We start from the raw sequence: 20,982 nt of genomic DNA on the forward strand, positions 1-20,982 counted from the left end.
CTGTAGTCCTGAAGGATGTATCTATCTATCTTTCTATCTATCTATCTATCTTTCTTTCTTTCTTTCTTTCTTTTTTTTTTTTTTTTTTTTTTTTTTTGACAGAGTGGACAGTGAGAGAGAGAGAGACAGAGAGAAAGGTCTTCTTCCTTTTCTGTTGGTTCATCCCCCAATGGCCGCTACGGCCGGTGCGATGTGGCTGGCGCACCGCACTGCCGATGCCAGGTGCTTCTCCTGGTCTCCCATGGGGTGCAGGGCCCAAGCACTCCACTGCACTCCCGGGTCACAGCAGAGAGCTGGACAGGAAAAGGGGCAACCAGGACAGAATCCGGCACCCCGACTGGGACTAGAATCCGGTGTGCCGGCGCCGCAGGCAGAGGATTAGCCTAGTGAGCCTCAGCGCCGGTGAAGGATTTCTTTAAAAGCCAGAAAATCTGTGCGTGTGAGAAGCAAGTCCAGTGTGTCACCCACCGCCTCATCGCCATGATGCTATAATATTGGGAAAATGGCCATGGTAAAATCCAGAGGTCTGGTCCCGCTGCTGTTCTTCAATATACTTTTCTACCAAAGAAATATGTTCATTAAAAACAGGCATGGAGGTGAATTTATTCACTTCTTTATCTTCAAATTCTGGGTAGTCCTTGTCTAAGAACTTTCTTTCTTTTTTTTTTTTTTTTTTTAAGATTTATTTATTTATTTGAAAGAGTCAGAAAGAGAGAGGAGAGGCAGATAGAAAGAGAGGTCTTCCATCTGCTGGTTCACTCCCCAATTGGCCACAAGAGCTGGAGCTGTGCCAATCTGAAGCCAGGAGCCAGGAGCTTCTTCCGGGTCTCCCACATTGGTGCAGGGGCCCAAGGACTTGGGCCATCTTCTGCTGCTTTCCCAGGTCATAGCAGAGAGCTGGATAGGAAGTAGAGCAGCCTGGTCTCGAATCGGTGCCCATTGGGACGCCGGCGCTTCAGGCCAGGGCGTTAACCCGCTGTTCCACAGCGCCAGCTCCCAAGAACTTTCTTTGTAATAACTGATGCTCATCATCCATGAACTCTCCTATAAATACCCAAGCACCCTGTCAAATTCTGCATCAGAAGCCAAGGAGAAGGACCAGGTGAAGCTTCCTTCCTCTATGGTGTCCATTGCCGTTGCCACGTTCATCTCTGCAGGTGAAAGGGCCTGGCCTGTGTTCTGTTCCACAGAGCCCCCAGCCACGTCGGAAGCATGGTAGACTGCCATCCTGGAGTAGGCGTCCATGCTGCAGTCTGTTAACAGCACCTTGTGCATGAGGTCTGCCTTCAGGCTTCCTGGCTCTGGGCACACACTGGCTGGGCCTACGAGCCCTGCTGACCTGCTCTGTGCACACCACGTCCACAGGTCACAGTGTCAGTTACTGACTACTGGCGTCACACCCCACCCCGCAAGTGCTTATATTATTATTAAATAAATAAATAAAAGATTAGAATATGAAGTTGTGAGGTAGAATTACATGGGTATCAAAAGGCATTGAGGGACTGGTGCTGTGGCTTAACAGGTAAAGCCACAGCCTGCAGTGCCGGCATCCCATATGGGTGCCGGTTCAAGTCCTAGATGCTCCACTTCCAATCCAGCTCCCTGCGCTGTGCCTGGGAAAGCAGCAGAAGATGGCCCAAGTCCTTGGGCCCCCGCACCCACGTGGGAGACCTGGAAAAAGCTCCAGGTTCCTGGCTTCAGATCAGCCCAGCTCCAGCTGTTGCAGCTAGATGGAGGTGGAAAACTTCTCTCTGCCTCTCTGTAACTCTGCCTTTCAAATACATAAATTTAAAAATTTTTTAACAGAAAGGCACTGATCAAAGATAAGAAACAAGTATATCAAAATGATAATAGTGATAATCTGAGAGGAATTACTGGGAGGCTGCTTTTATTCCCTCCATGGGCACCTGTGGTCAGCGTGCACAGCTCTTAAAATCAGAGGAAAAAGAAACTTGACATCTTTCATCTGACACCAGGCTGTTTACCTTCCTTCATCTGGGTACAGAGGGAGAAGTCATAGCCCATCCTCTTATTGGCATGTTTACTTGTACTTTTTAAGAGTATTCTTCTCAAAAAAGGTGTTGCTGAGTGTGGGGTAGCGAGTGTTAGAGGACAGATCTGATACCCAAGCAAGAAGCAGCACCGTGGTTTCAGTAGCAGGTTGCAGTTTACACTCTGGGATCTGCTCTAGGTTACCTCAGTTCCCTGTCAGTGAAGCAGGAAGAAACTGGTCAGTGTCCTCTCTCGGTTTCTTACCTTGCTACCCATCTTGTAGCCATATGTGTATTGCTAACCAGCTGTCACCAAGTAGTCCTGTGATACACTGTTCCCCTTGTTTCTTTAAAAACTGTTTAGGTTTTAGATCATCATTCACTTTATTTAAGAAACAATCATTCATGGAGTAAGTCCCAGGTGCCAGGAACTTTAATATCTGATGGACAAATGGCACAAAGCCACACAGATGTCCTCTACCTTGAACAGCTTTAGTTGGAGATAACTCATGACAGAATGAGATGGTATCTGTTCAGTGAAAACAGGAATATTTGAAGTCTGACTTCACCAGTCCTTGAGATCTTACATGGAGTTAAGTACTCTAAAATTCAAGTTGTAGTCGTGCTTTGTTGACTTAGCCATGTGCCCCTTCTCTCAGAATCCACTAGACTCGTCTATGGAATACGCTATTTTCCTTTCTAAATAAACTTACTTTTCCTTCTTCCTCTAAGCTTAAAAAAATGCCTCAGCTCTCACTATACTAGGACAAAAGACCACTCAACTGATGCTAGTGGAAAGTTTGTGAGACACAAGGAATTTCCCCACAAGTACCCATTCTAATGTTGAATGTCTAGCAGTCTGATACCTTACCACTTAACCAAGCACCTGCCCCATTACCCTGGGCTCAGTTTCTGTAGTCAAACAAAGTGGGGCAGAACCAGAAACAAATGAGGACTAAGAAAGGTGACATGGCTGCTCCAGGCAGCCTTAGAATGCTCCAAGCAGAGAAGGGCCATCCTCATTACCAGAGCTTGGTAATAATGCCAAGCAACTTTGGGTTATATAGAAATTATTTTAAAAAACAATTTCAGTAACAGGAGAGGGGCTAGAAGCCAGTATCATCAAAGAGAAAATAAATCCCTTTGTTTTCACACATTCCAGTGATGACAATGTTTTATATCTGTGAATACGTAGTTTGTTTCTGTAATGACTTATCCTTTCACATCACTGCCAGCTCTATCATCGGCACAGTTTCTCACACTTGTATATTTGGGGCACTTTTCTTTTCTTTTCTTTTTTTTTTTTTTTTTGACGGGCAGAGTGGACAGTGAGAGAGACAGAGAGAAAGGTCCTCCCTTTCCATTGGTTCACCCCCCAATGGCTGCCACAGCTGGCATGCTGCTGCTGGCTCACCACGCTGATCCGAAGCCAGGAGCCAGGTGCTTCTCCTTGTCTCCCATGCGGGTGCAGGGCCTAAGCACTTGGGCCATCCTCCACTGTACTCCCAGGCCACAGCAGAGAGCTTGCCTGGAAGAGGAGCGACCGGGACAGCATCCAGCGCCCCGACCGGGAGTAGAACCCAGTGTGCCGGTGCCACAGATGGAGGATTAGCCTGTTGAGCCGCCGCGCCAGCCTTATTTGGACATCTTTATTGCCATTTTTGACTGGACAACTTGAATACACAGCCAAGCCAGCAAACCAGCTATTTTTCCTATATAATGTCTTTTCCCATGCTTGTTTTTTTTTTATTACACTCCTGATTTTTCTGATTCACTTGTGACTGGTAGTGGTATTATCAATGCGAATTTTATTCTCTAGTTAATGCAATATTAATTCAACACAGTGATAGCATTCACTAGCACCTGGGCTAGTCACTGGTTCAGAAGTCTAACATTCCCAGATAGTACATTTTCAGGAACAGAAAATTCAGGAAAGCACACTTAACTCATTAAGACGGAAAAATACACAGTCTAGTTGGAAAGACAAAGTAAGCTGATGATATTTAGGTAATATATATTTACCATATGGTTTGTTCATTGTTACAGTAAAATTATGCACATGCTACTATGGGGACATTGGAAACAACTATACAACCCAGACTCACAGAGGAACTTACTAGAAAGACATCACAAAGGACAGGCACGTGAACTATGGGCTCTTGCCAGACTAAGCAGGATGGGGATTTAGAGTAAGAGGATGTGTTGGATTTCCGCTGTGTTATTCAAAGGCCCAGAGACAAGCATAGTACCTTCGAGGGAATGGGATTGCATTGTAGGTGGTGGCAGCAGGAGGACAGAAGTGCCACACGGAGCTGTGGAGGTAGATCTCAGGGAGCTTCCTATCGAGTGCTCAGGAATGTTGACCTCATTATGCACATACAGAGTCCCCATTGACTTCCTTGGGGAACTGAGTCTGCAGTGTGGATATCAGAAGGGGAAAAGCTGATGTAACGTACAAGCAGTAGGGATGATGAAAACGGACAGTCCTGAGATATTTGTAAGAGTTAGATTCACTGGGAACCGCTAATTAACTTAAGCATAGTGGGAAGAGAATAGCCATTGGAATTAAATACATTGGCATTCAAATCTCAGCTCCAGCTCTGTCACTTGTCTTTTTTTATGGCCTTGGGTGTTTGATATACCCCATGGATCTCAGTTTCCCCTTCTTGAAATTGGGACAGTGGTATTCATCCCATAGGAATGTGGAAAGTAAATGAAACAATATATTTAAAAATTCCAGTAAAGTGCTGGAGTGTGTAGTAGGTATAAGATGGTAGCTACTGTGCTGGCAGATGAAGGAGGTGGAGGTGAATGACTTCCAAGTCTCCCATTTGGACAGTGAGGGAAAATCAGGTTAAGAAAGGTCATCAACCTGCTGATTCTTAGATTGCATATGTGAAATCTGGATGAAAATCTTTCCTGGGAGGTGAGCAGGGGGTACACATGTGGGAGGTGTGAGGGGAGAGGGAGAGAAGAGTGGCAAGAGTTTTAGGAAGTGGAAGGGCCTGAGAAGCAGGGGCAGCATGAAGAGCATTGTCAGTGGAGCACAAGAGGAGCCCATTTCTAGAAGAGAGTGGGCGTGGCAGCTCAGGGGCTCCGGAGTTGGAGTAAGATCGAGGAAGGTATCTGTGTTTATCAGCCAAGAGTCATTGTTTACCTTCTGTCATGACATCTAGCAGCACGATAGGATGGCTGCCTAATTGCAATAGTTTGAGGTGAGGAAGGGCATGAGAGTAAAGGAAAACAGCGTGGATGAGTTTTCCTAGTGAAGGGGTTTCACAGAATGTAGGAAATGAGAGTCGTTTTGAGGAGGAGGGAGTGATCAGTGGTGTCTAGTGCAGCAGAACAGTCTTACAACATTCATGGAGAAAATACATGTTGGGTTTGGCTGTTAAGAGGAGGTCAGTGGGGGCAGATGTTTGGCCTGGCGGATGAGATGCCCAGATCCTGGCAGAGTGACGGGGTTTGAGTGCTGGCTCTGTTCCTAATTCCAGCTTCCTTCGAACACATACCCTGGGAGGCAGCAGGGAGTGTTCAAGTGCTTGGGTTCCTGACATGCGCATGGAGACCTGGATTGAGTTCCCTGCCTGTGGCTTCAGCCTAGCCTAGTTCTAGCCACTGAGGGAATTTAGGAAGTGAACCAGTGGATAGGAGCTAGGTCAAAGTGTGTCTGTTTGTCTCTCCCTCTGCGTTTCTCTTCCTTTCACCCAAATACATAGATTATTTAAAAACAGGAAGTCTGTGAACCAGGAGCTACGTTCTTGTGGTAGAGTTTCTGAATACTAGACTCTTGGTCACTAGGGAATGGTTGAGAGTTACTGAGTGTGGAAGTGGTATGGTCATAACACTGCTTTCTTGTGTTTCTGGCCACAGATTGAAGATGGGAAGAAGGGTCAATTTAGGCTGGTCGAGGTGTGTAGTAGGAGCCTGGGTCAGGGTGGTGGTGTTGGCAACAGAAAAGATAAATGCAAGAGCTAGTACATACATGCCCCTTTATAACTTTACATCTGTGGGATGTAATGGGCACAGAGTAGCCTAAGAGATGACATTTTAAGATTTTGAGTGTGGGTAATAAGGGAGTAGGAATAGTATTTGTCAAAGCAGGAACATTAGTAGAAGTAAGATTGAAGGGTGGATTAATTTTCTATTTTTAAACTTCCTTTATTAACACAGTATAATTGAGTGGCTACTGTGTGTTGGGTATTGTTCCAAACACTAGAGAGACAGCAATGAACATAGCAAACATCCCAGCTTTCATAACATTTAACATTAAGAAATGAGGTAAAGACAGAATAAGTAGATAAAGAACCAGGTAATTTGAGACAAGTAAGATGACCCTAGGTGGTGATACAGAGGTGGTGTAAGAGGAGCCACTTCTGGATGGTGTGGTCAAGAATGGCATTTCTAAAGAGGAAAGATTGGAACTGAGACCAGAATACTGCTAAGGAGTCAGCTGTGCAAAGATCTGGGCCTTGACAGCACATGAAAGCTCCCAAAGGAGGAAATGAACTTGGAGGACCAGAGGAAAGGCCAGTGTATCAGGAGCCGAGTGTGCAAAGGAGAGAGTAAGAGAAGATGAGGTGTGAGAAGTTGATGGAATTAAACATAACAGGGCCTTGGAGGTTTTGGTACAAAGTTTGGTGACTTACTGGTAGTAGTGGAAATGAAAGAGAACTAGCAGTATGTTGAACTTGAACTGTCTGTGAGACATCTTGGTGAAGAAGTCAGCGTTACCAGGCTTAAATATATACTTATATATATACATATGTGTCTGTGTGTATATTGTGTATATATATAAAGATTTATTTATTTGAAAGACAAACACACTCACACACAGAAATCTTTTATCCTCTGGTTCATTCCCCAAATGGCCGCAACAGCCAGGGCTTGACCAGGCCCAAGTCAGGAACTTTATCTGGATCTCCCACATGGGTGGCAGCACTTGGACCATCCTCCACTGCTTTCCCAGACACATTAGCAGGGAGCTGGATGGGAAGTAGAGCAGTCAGGATGCGAATAGGCGCTCCTGTGGAATGCTGGTGTTGCAGGCAGTGGCTTAACCCGCTGTGCCACAATGCCAGTCCCAGGCTTAAATATATTAATTCAAATATGATTTGCCTAGTATTCACTGAAATTACTTGCTAGGTTGTTTAGGCATTGGATAAATAAATGCTCATTATTGGGGGCTTGAGGACCCTTTCAAGGAAATGGTCAAGGGATTTGGGGCATCAGAGATCTCCAGTTCATTAGCATAAGGTAGGTCATCTTAAATATGATTACAGCCTGAGAGGAATGACAGACTGTTACATGAACAATAGCTGGAAAAACTGTGGCCAGAAATAGCTCATGGCATTAGGGGATGGAAAAATACCAACTTGGCATACCTGCACCTCCGTCGGACCATGCTGTAGAGATTTTGTGTAGGGTTCTTCAGACAGACTCCCCTTTCCAGGAATGCTTTTTTGTTGTTGCTGTTAATTTATTTTTTCAGTACACTGGGAATATGTTTATCACAGTACTTTCAGAGACATGGTAGTTGGAATGGTTTGCCTCAGCTAAGTCAAGCTTACAGGATCTGGTTTTACAGCTTATGCTAAACTTGTGTGTACTCACTTGATACACTGTGGCATAATTATATTTTACATTTATATACTGCTTCACAATTTATAAAGCCTTCACCCAGGGAAAGTAAACTGGATCTTCATAAACAACTCTTTAAAGCAGACAGGGGACAAGAACTTGAGGGCAGTCAGTATGTAGAGGTCACAACTTCTGGCTTCACTGGCTCTGATTTACTTATTACACCATGTTCCTATAGGTGAATAAAAATGTAAACTTCAGCAGAGGAAGTGAGACACACTCTAGACTGAAACAGTGACAAAATATTTTTACAATTGGCCCTTTGTATCTGCAGGCTGCACATCCAAGGATTCAAACAGCCACAGATTGAAATTATTTGGGGAAAAAAGTGATGTCTGTACTGAGCATGTGCAGACTTTCCCCCCCTTGTCATTCCTCCTTAAGCAATGCCTTATAACAGGTGCTTCCATAGCATTTGGAAGAATGTGAAATGGTGTGTATAGGTTACATGCATATACTATACCACTCTGTGGAAAGGATTTTGGTGTCTGTGGGCATTCTAGAACCAGTCTCCCACAGATGCCAAGGGACAGCCCCAATGTGTTCTAGTTGTGGCTACTACCAAAGGGTTCAGAGCACTGTGGATACACAGAGGAAAGTGAGTTTGGCTTTGGGTAGGTCAGAGGTTGAAAAGTATGGGCTCATTGTTTAGAAAATGTGTGCTTTTTTCCTGCAGTTGATAATTTTGACCTTCTTCTCTAGGTTGTACCATGCATTTTAAGTACTAACTAGTACAGCTTTCAAGTAAACCCATTTACAGTTTGCACCCAGAACCTACAAGTTTGTCTCTGCTAGCGTATTTTAATCTTATATTGCCGCTCAATTCATTAGAGACTAAAAGTCGTTAACATGCGTTAACCAACTCTGGGTCCGGTTCTGTGAAAAGGGATTTGTGAGAATTGACTTATTGAATCCTTACATCAGTCTCTGAAGTAGAAGCATACCTTCAAAGATTGGTGCTTTCTTTTCAGTTCATTCACATACTACCCACACACCTAGTGGGTAGACTGGAGAACTGTGTGAAAGAAAGGGTGGGAGGCCACAGTTGTGGCTCCATCAGTGAAGCTGCCCTTGCAACACCAGCATCCCTTATCAGAGTGCCAGTTCAAGTCCAAGCTGTTCTGCTTCTGATCCAGCTCCCTGCTAATGCACCTGGGAAAGCAGCAGAAGATGGTCCCAGTACTTGGGCCCCTACCACTTATGTGGGAGACTCAGATGAAGCTCCTGGCTCCTGGCTTTGGCCTGGCACAAACCTGGCTGTTGTAGTCATTTGAGGAGTAAACCGGCGGATGGAAGATATTCTCTCTCTCTCTCTCTCTCTCCCTCTCTCTCTCTTTCTCTCTTTGATGTTCTGCCTTTCAAATACAACTTTAATAAAAAAAAATTTTTAAGAAGAAGAAAGGGTAAATTATAAAGTGTACTCAGCTGTAAATCAGGATGAAATTAAACTGTACAAATAGACTTTTTTGGTCATAATATGTGTGATTAATTTTATTTATCCATAATTAAAGAAGCCAAATTTTTCATAAGTAGAGATGAAATCTAAGCATATAACCTGAGTGGATAAAGGAATAATATCCTTTATATTATATATTATTATATATAATAATGTCTTGTTAGTATATTGAGAATAAGCCATAATTGTGTTTGACATATGAAAGATCACTTAAGTCTGTGTATACTGAAAAAAATGACTGATCAGCAGAAGTGTTTGCTTAAACTACTTAGAAATGAGAATTGTCTATAAAACTTAATACTTTGTTCAGTTAGTTTTCATTCCTGTGTTTTCTTGGTGTGAGACATTTACTTCCTGTGGAAATGGTAATAATGCTTTGTGTTTATATAGCATCTTAACCTGAAGATCTCAAACTGCCTTTTCAGACATGTAGTTAACGCTCACAGTATTTCAGGAAGGTGGGTGGGTGGCATTTTACAGAGAGAGAAATTAAGCCACAAAGAAAGTTAAATGATTGATGTGTAATCTCAACTGCAGAAGGAGGGGATCTGAGCCACTGATTAAGAATGTTATTTAGGAGGATTGGCATAGTGTAAGTCCTTAACCCCTTTGCTTTTGTACTTTATACAAGTTATTAGAAAACAATATGCTAGCTTTACAGTGTCCACAGGGAATGCTTCTTATATATCATTTCTTTAGGAATAGAAAATATGAGAGTACTCTCTTCTGTTTTTTTCCCTTTCAGGTCAGCAGCAAGGACAAGATGGAGTAAAAGTCCAGCAGGCTACTATAGCTCCTGTAACTGTAGCCGTTGGAGGAATTGCTAATGCAACGATAGGTGCTGTTAGTCCTGACCAACTCACACAAGTGCATTTGCAGCAAGGCCAGCAAACTTCCGACCAGGAGGTGCAACCTGGCAAGAGGCTTCGAAGAGTTGCGTGTTCCTGTCCTAACTGCAGGGAAGGAGAAGGCAGGTAAATGCTCTGTTTTCAACTCTCTGTCTCTGGGAGGCATACTGGGTACTTAGATCACTGGAACCTCACTCACTGCCTTTGTAGCCTGGAAATTGAGATGTGCTGTTATGAGGGAATTAACTTGAGCTCTTCCAGGAATGGCATTGGAATGGTCCTCTACTTTGTACCTTATGCTGTTTTTTAAAATGGGGTTTTTTCATTTATTATATAAATTTCCAAAACACTTTTTTAAGAAGACTTATTTATGGGCCGGTGCCGGGGCTCACTTGGCTAATCCTCCACGTGCGGCACCGGCACCCCGGTTTCTAGTCACTGGTTGCTCTCTGCTGTGGTCCAGGAGGGCGGTGGAGGATGGCCCAAGTGCTTGGGCCCTGCACCCACATGAGAGACCAGGAGGTAGCACCTGGCTCCTGCCTTCGGATTGGCACAGCGCACCGGCTGCAGCGCATCGGCCATGGTGGCCATTTGGGGGGTGAACCAATGGAAAAAGGAAGACCTTTCTCTCTGTCTCTCTCTCTCTCACTGTCTAAGTCTGCCTGTCAAAAAAAAAAAAAGACTTATTTATGAAAATCAGAGTTACACAGAAGGGAAGGCAGAGAGGTCTTCCATCCACTGGTTCACACCCAGTTGGCCACAACGGCCAGAGCTGTGCTGATCTGAAGCCAGGAGCCAGGAGCTTCTTCCGAGTCTCCCACACAGGTGCAGGGGCCCAAAGACTTGGGCCATCTTGTACTGCTTTCCCAGGCCATAGCAGAGAGCTGGATTGGAAGTGGAGCAGCTGGGACCTGAACCAGCACCCATACGGGATGCCAGCACTGCAGGCAGTGGCTTTATCCGCTACACCACAGTTCCAGCCCCAATCCAAAACACTTTCATTGATAAAAAATTCACACATCAGAGGCGGACATGTGGCCTAACAATTAACATGCTGGTGAGGGTGCCTGCAACCCCTTATTAGAGTACCTGTATTCAATACCTGACTTCACTCCTGACTACAGTTGTTGTTGTTTTTAAGATTTATTTATTTATTTGAGAGGCAGAGATACAGAGAGGGAGGGAGAGACAGAGAGAAAGACCTTCCATCAACTGATTCACTGCTCAGATGGCCACAATAGCTGGGGTTGGGCCAGACCAGAGCCAGGAACTTCATCCTGGTCTCCCGCATGGGAGGCAGGGGCACAAATACTTGGGCCATCTGTTGCTTCCCCTGGCTCTTTCACAGGGAGCTGGATCAGAAGTGGAACATCCTGGACTCGAACTGACATCCTGCACCACATCACCAGACCCCTGACCACAGCTTCTGACTCCTGCTGGTCTTGTGGGACTACAATGATGCCTCAAGTACTTGGGTCTCTGCCACCCCAGCAATAGATCTGCATTGAGTTCTCAGCTCCTGGTCCAGCCAGAGTCTGTTGTGGGCATGGGAGGCATGAACAGTAGATAGGAGTCTCTCATTTGTCAGCTTACTCACTCATTCCACAAATATCCAAAAAAGAAACATTTATTTAAAAAAAACTCAACATACTATTTATCCATTTACAGTTTACAATTCAGTTGTTTTTAAAATGTATACATTCACCGAGTTATGTAGCTGCCACCACTGTCAATTATATCATCCTCAAAAGAAACCATGTATTCTTTAACTGTCAACTCGCTACCTCTCCCAGTCTTCAGCCACCACTAAATTAATTTCAGCTTTCAGGTATTTATTCTGCACATTTCCTATAAATGGAACTGTATCATACGCGGTCTTTTGTGACTGGTTTCTTTCATTTAGCATAATATATTTGAGGATCACCCACATGATAGCATGGTCATTACTTCATTCCTTTTTTTGGGTGAGAAGTATGCCCCTGCATGGACACATGGTACTTTGTGTTTCCCATCATCTGATGAGCTTTTACATTATTTCCACCCATTGGCGATTATGAGTGTTACTGCTATAAATGTGTCTAGAAGTGTCTATGTAGACACACATTTTCATTTCTCTTGGGTGTATACCTAGGAACAGAATCTCTGAATCTTATGGTAACTCAATGTTTAACCATTTAAGGAGCTGCCAGACTGTTTTCCCAATTGGTCACACCATGTTACATTCCTACGAGCGTATATGAGGGTTCCAGTTTCTCCATATTGTTGCCAACACTTGCCATTATCTGTTTTTCATTATAGCTGTCACAATAGGTCTAAACTGGTATCTGCATGTGGTTTTGATTTGCATTTTCCTGATGCTTATTGGTGGTAAACATATTTTCACATGCTTGTTGGCCATTTTTGCATCTTTGGAGAAATATCTATTTAGATCCTGTGTCCATGTTTAGTTGTATTGTTTGTCTTTTTATTACTGAATTGTAATAGTACTTTATATATTCTAGATATAAGTCCCTTAGTTAGATACATGATTTAACAAATATTGTCTCCCATTGGGTGGGTTGTGTTTATATACTGTTTTGATAGTGTCTTTTGAATTTATTGAAGTCCTGTTTTTTCTAATTTTTTCCCCTTTGCTTGCTACTGCTTTTGGTGTCATATCTAAGAATCCACTGCCAAAACTCAGATCGTGAAGATTCCTAGTTTTCTTTTGAGAGTTTTGTAGTTTTTGTTCTTATATTTAGATCTTTCATCAATTTGGGATTAATTTTTGTTTATATTGTATGAGTTCATTTTCTGGTGCTATAACAAAGTACCTGAAGCTGGGTAATTTTATAGAAGAGAGGTTATTTAGTTCCTCGTTTTGGAGGCTCAGAGTCCAAGACTGGCTTGTTCTGTCTGGCCTGCCTCTGAACAGCCAAGTGCATGGGGAGACCTTGCTTTATAATAACCCACTCTTGCAAGAATTAACTCACTCTACAAAACCAACATTAATCCCTTCTGAGGACAGTGCCAGTGACCTGATTAACTCGCACTAGGCTCCACCTCTTAAAGGTTCCAACACTCTCAACATCGCCATGCTGGGGACCAAGCTTTCAGCACATGAACCTTTGGGACACAAACAACATCCAAACCATAGCATATGGTGTGAGGTAAGGGTCTGTCCAACACCGTTTGTTGAAAAGACTGTCCTTCTCCCCATTAAATGGTCTTGGCATCTTTGTAAAAAATAGTTAACCATGACACATGGGTTTATTTCTGAACTCTCAGTCTTGTTCCATCTACCTGTATTTGAGTACCACACTGTCTTGATTACTTAATTTGCCTTTGTAATAATTTTCAAAAGCAGAACTTGTTATTTGTCAAAAATTGTTTTGGCTACATTTCCATGTGAATTTTGGAATCAGATCATCAGTTCCTATAAGAAGTCAGATGGGACTCTGATAGAAACTACATTTAATCTGTAGGATTAGTATGCAGAGTGTTACATACTTAAGAATATTAAGTTTTGATTCTGTTTATTTAGATCTTCTCAAATTTATTTATTTATTTTGTTCATCAGTGTCTTATAATTTTCAGAATGTAAGATACTGTCCTTCTTAAATTTATCCCTCTGTTCTTTGATGCTTCTGTAAATGGAACATGGTTGTTCATATTAAGTTTATAGAAATATGTTGATTTTTATATGTTGATTTTATGTACTGTATGTTTTGTAAGATCATGGCATCTATGAATAGTTTTATTTCTTTCCATTCTGGAGTAAGTCTGTTTTTCTTGCTTAATTACTCTCTCTAGAACAACATTGAGTAGAAGTGTCAGAAGTACACATACTTATTCTAATTTTGGGGGGAAAGCATCTGGTGTTTTAAGGGTAATGTTAGTTCTGGGGCCCTTAATTTCAGAAAGCACCCTTCTATTCTTATATTGTTGAACACTTTTATCATAAAACGATATTGGGTTCTCTCGTGCTTTTCTGCATTTGTTGTGATGATTTCATGGCCTTTTTTGTTAATATTTATTTATTTATTTATTCATTTTGCAAGCGTTACAAAGAGAGAAGGAGAAATAGGCAGTGATCATCCACAGGTTGATTCTCCAGATGGCCACAACGGCCAGCACTGGATCAGGCCAAAGCCAGGAGCCAGGAGTCTCATGCGGGTCTCCCGTGTGGGTGGTAGGGGCCCAAACACTTGGGCCAACTTCTGCGACTTTTCTCTGGCTGTTTGCAAGGAGCTGGATCAGAAGTGGATCAGCTGGGACACGAACTGGTGCCCATGTGAGATACCAGCATTGGAGGTGGATGCTTTATTCACTGCACCACAATGCAGGTTTTTGCTTTTTGTTCTGCTAGTATAGTTTGCTACATTAATTGATTATCAGATATTAAAGCACTTATGTGTTCCTGGCATAAAGCCAACTTGGTTATGATATATAAGGGGCCTCCAAAAAGTTTTTGGAAAATGTTCATAGAAAAGCTATGCATGGATTTCAGAATTCTTCTTCAACAAAACAGACTTATGTTTTGATTCTGTTTTTCTGCACAGTTCTTGAAGTACCTCTATAATTTTTTTGTATGTGTTGCTAGGTTTAGTTTACTAGTATTTTGTTGAGGATTTTTACATCCATACTCACAAAAGACACTGGTCTTTAGTTTGCTTTTCTTGTAGTTTTGCTTGTCTTTATCTGGTTTTGGTAACAGTTATACTGGCTCCACAGAGTAATTGGGAAGTATTCCCTTCAGTTGGAATTTGTGAAGAACTGGTGTTATTAAGATGTTTCATGTTATTAAATGTTTCAGTGAAGCCATCTGGTTCTGGGCTTTTCCTGTGAGCAGTTTTGATTATTAATTCAGTCTGTTATTTATTATGCTTGACTGTTTTTGAGTCCATTTTGATATTTTGTGTCTTTCTAGAAATTTGTCCATTTCATCTAGATGTTACCTAAGTGATTATCATAGAATTATTCATAGTGTTCCTTTAAAACTTTTCTGTTTTTTTATATTCCCTTTTCCATTTCAGATTCTATTAATTTGAGTGCCCCCCTCCCCCAGTCTCTCTAGCTAAAGGTTTGTTCTTCCCACTGGCATTTTCTAAGAATCATTGTGTTTGGGACTTATCCTGACCATAGCAGGACTCCTCTTTTCTCACCTGGGCAAAGCAGCTGGCCTCCAGTTTAGCCTCTGTCTCCAGTGGATCCATTATCTCCTCCTAGTGGAAATTATAGCAATTTCCCCCTTTTTTTGAGAGCACCTTTAGGCTTGAACTTCTCTATACTTTGTTGCAAATTAAGTCTGTTCTTTGGGAAGAGACTTAGAACCCTGTTTTACGGTGCACTTCTTTCTCTGGCCAGGATTCTGAGTCTTGGGTCAAGTGTGGTGTTGAGACAATGATACCTTTCTCTCTGCTTTGGAAGCTGAGTGCTTGGTGTTGGGGGCAGCACCAGATTTTCTTGGCTTGTCGCTCCTGGCATAGAAATTCCAGTTTATGAACTGTGGATGAGCCAGGTCAGAGGTCTTGTGGACCACAGCATTTTCATCACGTTATATCCAAGGTACAACCTGATGTCCTGGGGTGGGGGCTAGGTGAAAGAAGGAAAGGTACCATTCAAAAGGACTCACCTAGAACATCATCTCAGCAGCGGGTAGCTGGGTAGCATGAGAAATGCTGGCTTCCTGCCCCTTCTGGAAAATTGTCCTTTGACTGTAGGAAGAAGATAGGATACCTTTTCTTGGCTGTAGCAGTCTATAGTATACCTGTGTCATGGAGATGGGAAGGGAAAGAATGAGTTTCGGTTCAAATATCAGACTCTCACATTGCTTGCATGCTCTGTTACGTTTTCTTGAACAATTTTTTTTTTTTTTTTAATTTGCTACTGTTTGCTCTTATGACCATTTCTAGAGACTCTAAGTGGTGATTTTTGTTTCTGTCATTGTTAGCAGTTTCACTGGAAAGCAGGGCCCTGGCACTCCTCTCGCTGACCTGTTGAGATTGAAGCCCACACCTACACTGTTCACTGGAGTTAGCCATCCTTTGGTCTTTCAGAGGAAAGTCTTCAAATGTCTTGAAAAGCTGAAAGAGATTATTTCTTCCCCAAGAAGGAACCTACCAGGAAAGGAACACGGAATCCATAATAGAGCATAAACTCTCTGAGAGTGACACAATTTTGTAGACGTTCTGTGTTTGGTACATGGACCTGCTTTATTTTTTCTTTAATCAAACATTTTTTGATTTTAACTTGGGCTGTGGCACCATGATCAAAAAACCCATTCAGAAAGGCATCAGTTAATTAACCTGATTCCCTTTATTTCTCCGTATTGTGAGCTCTGTGCCAGGAAGTGTAATTAATATTTGGCTTTGTTGTTGTTATTAGAGGCAGTAACGAACCAGGAAAAAAGAAACAACACATCTGTCATATTGAAGGATGTGGTAAAGTTTATGGCAAAACATCTCACCTACGAGCACATCTTCGCTGGCATACTGGAGAAAGACCTTTTGTCTGCAACTGGATGTTTTGTGGCAAAAGATTCACCAGGAGTGATGAGCTTCAGAGACACAGAAGAACCCATACAGGTTAGTTGGCTTTCTTAGGACTTGTGCCTTTTACTTACTTTTTCAGTGCTTAGATGAGTTTTGATGATAGGTCAGCTGTCACTCACAAATTGGAAATATGCTGATTCAGGAGAAATAAATTCACTTTAGTGTTATATGGAAGGTGTTTAAGATCAAAAGTCTATACTTTATTTCAGAGAAACATTTTATTCTATTTTTTGTAAGCTTTATTAGCATGTTTACATGACTTAGGATCTGTTCCTTTTTTTTACAGTTTTGTATTTGTTGCATGATGAACTCACATTTTTCATGTTTAAGTAGGTAAAAATAAAGTTGAATTATGATATTGGTGACCTTCATTCTTTTTCAAACAAATCCAAAAAATTCCCCAATCCTCACTCAAAGTTATATTTTCTGTTGCTTTTAAATAAAACAAATCATTTCTAACTAAACTCAACATCATCTTTGCCCTTCCATCTCTCAGGGAAAACAGCTACCATGAATTAATGTGTCTTACGTTTTCGGTACATTTTTTAATAATGCTAACATACTCACAGATCTAATAATAATCTAATAATGCTAACATACTCACATACACATTGTTTTGTGTGTGTTTCAAGCATAATTTGTTAGAGGATTATAACATCAGTTATGTTTTGAGCTCTGCCCAAGTTCATATATACGAGGGTACTTCAAAAAGTTTGTGGGAAGTGGAATTAAAAGATGTTTGTTTTGGTGCAAAAATTTTTGAAATCCATGCAAAGTTTCTTAATAATATGCGTTTTTGGTGAACATTTTGAACGTGTGCGTGGATTTCAGAAATTATTGCACCCATTTTTTTTTTTTTTTAATTTTTTTTATTTGACAGAGTTATAGACAGTGAGAGAAACAGAGGGGAAAGGTCTCCTATCCATTGGTTCACTCCCCAAATGGCCGTTACGGCCGGTGCTGCGCCATTCTGAAGCCAGGAGCCAGGTACTTCCTCTTGGTCTCCCATGCAGGTGCAGGGGCCCAAGCATTTGGGCCATCCTCCACTGCCTTCCCAGGCCACAGCAGAGAGCTGGACTGAAAGAGGAGCAACCAGGACTAGAACCCAGAGCCCATATGGGATGCTGGCACTGCAGGCGGAGGATTAACCTAGTGAGCCATGGCACCGGCCCTGCACCCATTTTAATTACTGTAGGTTTATAGCAAGTACTGACATCTTATAGGCAATTTCCTTTCTTTTGTTTCTTTCTGCTTCTTTTCTTTCTTTCCTCTCTCCCTTCATGCCTCCATTCATTGCTTCCTTCCTTCCTGCTCTCTTCTGTGCACAATGTGCCTGGGATGTATTTGGGACTTAAAATTTAATTATTGAATAAATGATTGAATTAGGTTTTACAGATGTTTTCTTCTGCCAAGATGCACATGGATAAAAGGTGAAATAGAACTAGCATTTTTTGATCATCTCTTATATATGAGATTTTTAAAATATTTGACTTTTACAGCAATAGTGTGTTAGAATGAGCTCCATTTGATGGATTAGAAAATAAAATAATCTCAAAAAAATAGATGTGAAATCTATTAAAATAATGTTAAAATACCTGTTTTTTACACACACACACATACACATACACAAATTAGTAATACAAATGAGTATTACTATATTGTCTGAAGCCCTACGAGAGTTAGCATTACACTAGAGCTATGAAATTTAATTTTCAAAACTTCTAAAACATTTCTCTGTAGTACTGTGTTGGGACTTCTAATAGCACCTCACTCTTGACATTGGCAAATGTGATGTGATTAAAGTTAATCCCATAACAATGCTGATGTCTGTTTTAGAAAAATATTCTGCTATTTTTGTCTGTAAGAGAGGATTCAGTATTTCCACCCTGGATTATCAGTGGATAGGTTAGGCAAAGGTTAGGGAAGGCAAGACAAATTGCCACTTTGTTTGACTTGAATCTCACATTGGGATTGCATCATTTTGTCTGAGAAATGTGAGTTTGTAAAGTTCTCCATCATACATCTGCATTCTATTCAGAAAACATTTGTTCAAGGCTTTATATACATTTATATATATTCATGTTAACAGTAAAAATATTAAATGTAGCAACAATATACTTAGAGTGTTTACTTTTAAAGATATAACTGAGTAACTTCTATGTGAAAAAGAGTATCTTTTGAAGTAACTAAGTATTGATTAAGCATTTAATATGATAAGTTGAAAGCTTTCACCATTCGTGGCAAAAGCCATATTTCATTCCGTGTCTAATCACTGTTATAAGGAGAAGTATATTGACTTGCTGTAAGTGAATAAATGCTTACATTCTCTTCTGTAAGCTCTGCTCTCTTTTTATAGCTTAGTTATTAAAGCTGAAAAATCAGTAAATGATTACATTATGACTGTGCATGTGAGCTCTTCCAAAAGTTCATGAAAAATGACACTTTTTTTAAAGATTTTATTTACTTATTTGAGAGGTAGAGTTAGAGAAAAAGGGAGAGATAGAGAGAAAAGTCTTCAATCCATTGGCTAACTCCCCAAATGGCCAAAACGGCTGGAGCTGAGCCAATCCAAAGCCAGGAGCTTCTCTCAGGTCTCCTTCATGGGTGCAGTGGTGCAAGCACTTGGGCCATCTTCCACTGCCTCCCCATGCCACAAGCAGAGAGCTGGATCAGAAGAGGAGCAGCTAGGACACAAACTGCCCACATGGATGCTGGCTCTGCAGGCAGAGTCGTAGCCTACTATGCCACAGCGCCCGCCCCAACCATTATCTTTTTAATTCCTTTTTTCCATGAACTTTTCCAAGGACTCTGAAAATGAACTAAAATTGCATTTTTCTTGCTTGTCTAACTTTATCACCTCCTTATTTCGAATTTTAAAGAATACTTTTCCTTATTCTGGGAGAACTTTCTGTCTTTCTAATTGAACAAGAAGTGATTCTTCTGTAGGGTTGCTGCACAGAAATAATCTAAGACTTTTCTTCTCTGTTCTCCGGTTCAGATCTTGCATTGGCTCTCAAGATTTCTTTTTCCTATTTTTTAAAGTCTACTTTCTTAATTGCTACAAAACATTGTGAAATGCGTGTAGCAAAGATGAGGAAATAAATTGTCTGCAAAGTTCCTTATTTTGCTTTTCCTTCTTCTGATTTCGTGTGTTGGCCAATACAGTATGCTAGATTGAAAATTTTATTTTCTGAAAACACCAGTGGCAAGGATTTTTTTTTCTTTTTTTCCTTTTTGGTCCTCCTCCATCTGTTTCACTAATGAGAAGTCAATTTTATTTTTTTTAGACTTACTCATTTATTTGGAAGGCAGAGTTCCAGAAAGAGAGAGAGGGAGGTTCAGAGAGAGAGGTCCTCCATCTGCTGGTTCACTCCCCAAATGGCTGCAACTACTGGAGCTGGGCTGATCGAAAGCTAGGAACCAGGAGCTTCCTCTGGGTCTCCTATGTGGATGCAGGGGTCCAAGGACTTGGGCCATCTTCTTCTGCTTTTCCAGACCATAGCAGAGAGCTGGATCAGATGTGGAACAGCTGGGACATGAACCAGTGCCCATATGGGATGCTGGCACTGCAGGTGGCGACTTAAGCTGCTGTGCCACGGTGCTGGCCCCAAGAAGTCCATTTTTAATATTTCTTGTTTTTGTTTTTGTTTTTGTAGGTGACCTGCTTTTTTTCCCCTACAACTTATTTATTTATTTTGGTAAATGCTAGGCTGCATCTATGACAGTGGGCCCATGAGAGTAGAGCCCACACCATCTAAGTGTGTGTAAGTACACCCTGTGATTGATGGCCACACGGCCATGAGATCTGTACGGACACGTTTCTCAGAACTTGTCCGCATCGTCACAACACATGGCTGTATTTACTACTTCTTATTTTGATATCACTTTGTACTGTGAAAGAGCTGCGGAGAAGTTACAGAGTTCTCATTTACCCTTCGTTAAGCTTCCCTCAGTGCTAAATTCTTACGTAACCACAATAACTTACAAAAGCTGAGAAATTCACGTTGTTCTACTGTTAATTACACTACAGACTTTGTCACCATATACCTTTTCTGTCAGGATTCAGTATACAGTAACACTTTGCATTTATTTATCATGGCCTTTCGGCCTCCTGTGATCTGTGGTGTTTCCCAAGACTAAGTTTGTTTTTTTTTTTTTTTTTCACCTCAACGCGCTCAGATTATTTTGTACAGTGTCACTCAAAACATTGTGTGATGTTTTCTCCCGAGGAGACTGAGGTTATGAATTGTTGGGAGGAACGTCCCAAGTGTTGATGCCTTTCTCTTTATGACATATGAGGGGAGCACATAATGTGAACGTGTCTTGTTATTGCTATTGTTAACCTTGATAAATTGATCAGGGCAGTGTTAAAGTTCCTGTATTAGTCTGCTGGTTGTTAACTTTAAAATACCTGAGAAGTACTATTAAAATACCTGAGAGGCGCTATTTAGGAAGGAAGAAAGTTTGTTTTTGTTCCCATTTTGGAGGTTCACAGCCCAAGATCAGGTGGCCCT

The 20,982-nt window shown here is 41.6% G+C and overlaps 1 protein-coding gene across 2 annotated transcripts in view; it reads left to right on the top strand.

The window, feature by feature from the left end:
* Positions 1 to 20,982, top strand: part of SP4 (Sp4 transcription factor) — an 88,368-nt gene that overhangs the window by 48,248 nt on the left and 19,138 nt on the right. The window contains exons 4-5 of one of the 2 annotated variants that reach the window (XM_008261509.4): positions 9,833 to 10,061; positions 16,302 to 16,501. In XM_008261509.4, the coding sequence (XP_008259731.1) occupies positions 9,833 to 10,061; positions 16,302 to 16,501 (429 nt within the window). Of the gene's footprint in view, positions 1 to 9,832; positions 10,062 to 11,283; positions 11,791 to 16,301; positions 16,502 to 20,982 lie in introns of those variants that run through there. The other variant, XM_008261511.4, reaches the window with a different exon arrangement.

Source organism: Oryctolagus cuniculus, chromosome 16 (assembly GCF_964237555.1).
Source record: "Oryctolagus cuniculus chromosome 16, mOryCun1.1, whole genome shotgun sequence".
In the NCBI taxonomy this organism is placed as follows: Eukaryota; Metazoa; Chordata; class Mammalia; order Lagomorpha; family Leporidae; genus Oryctolagus; species Oryctolagus cuniculus.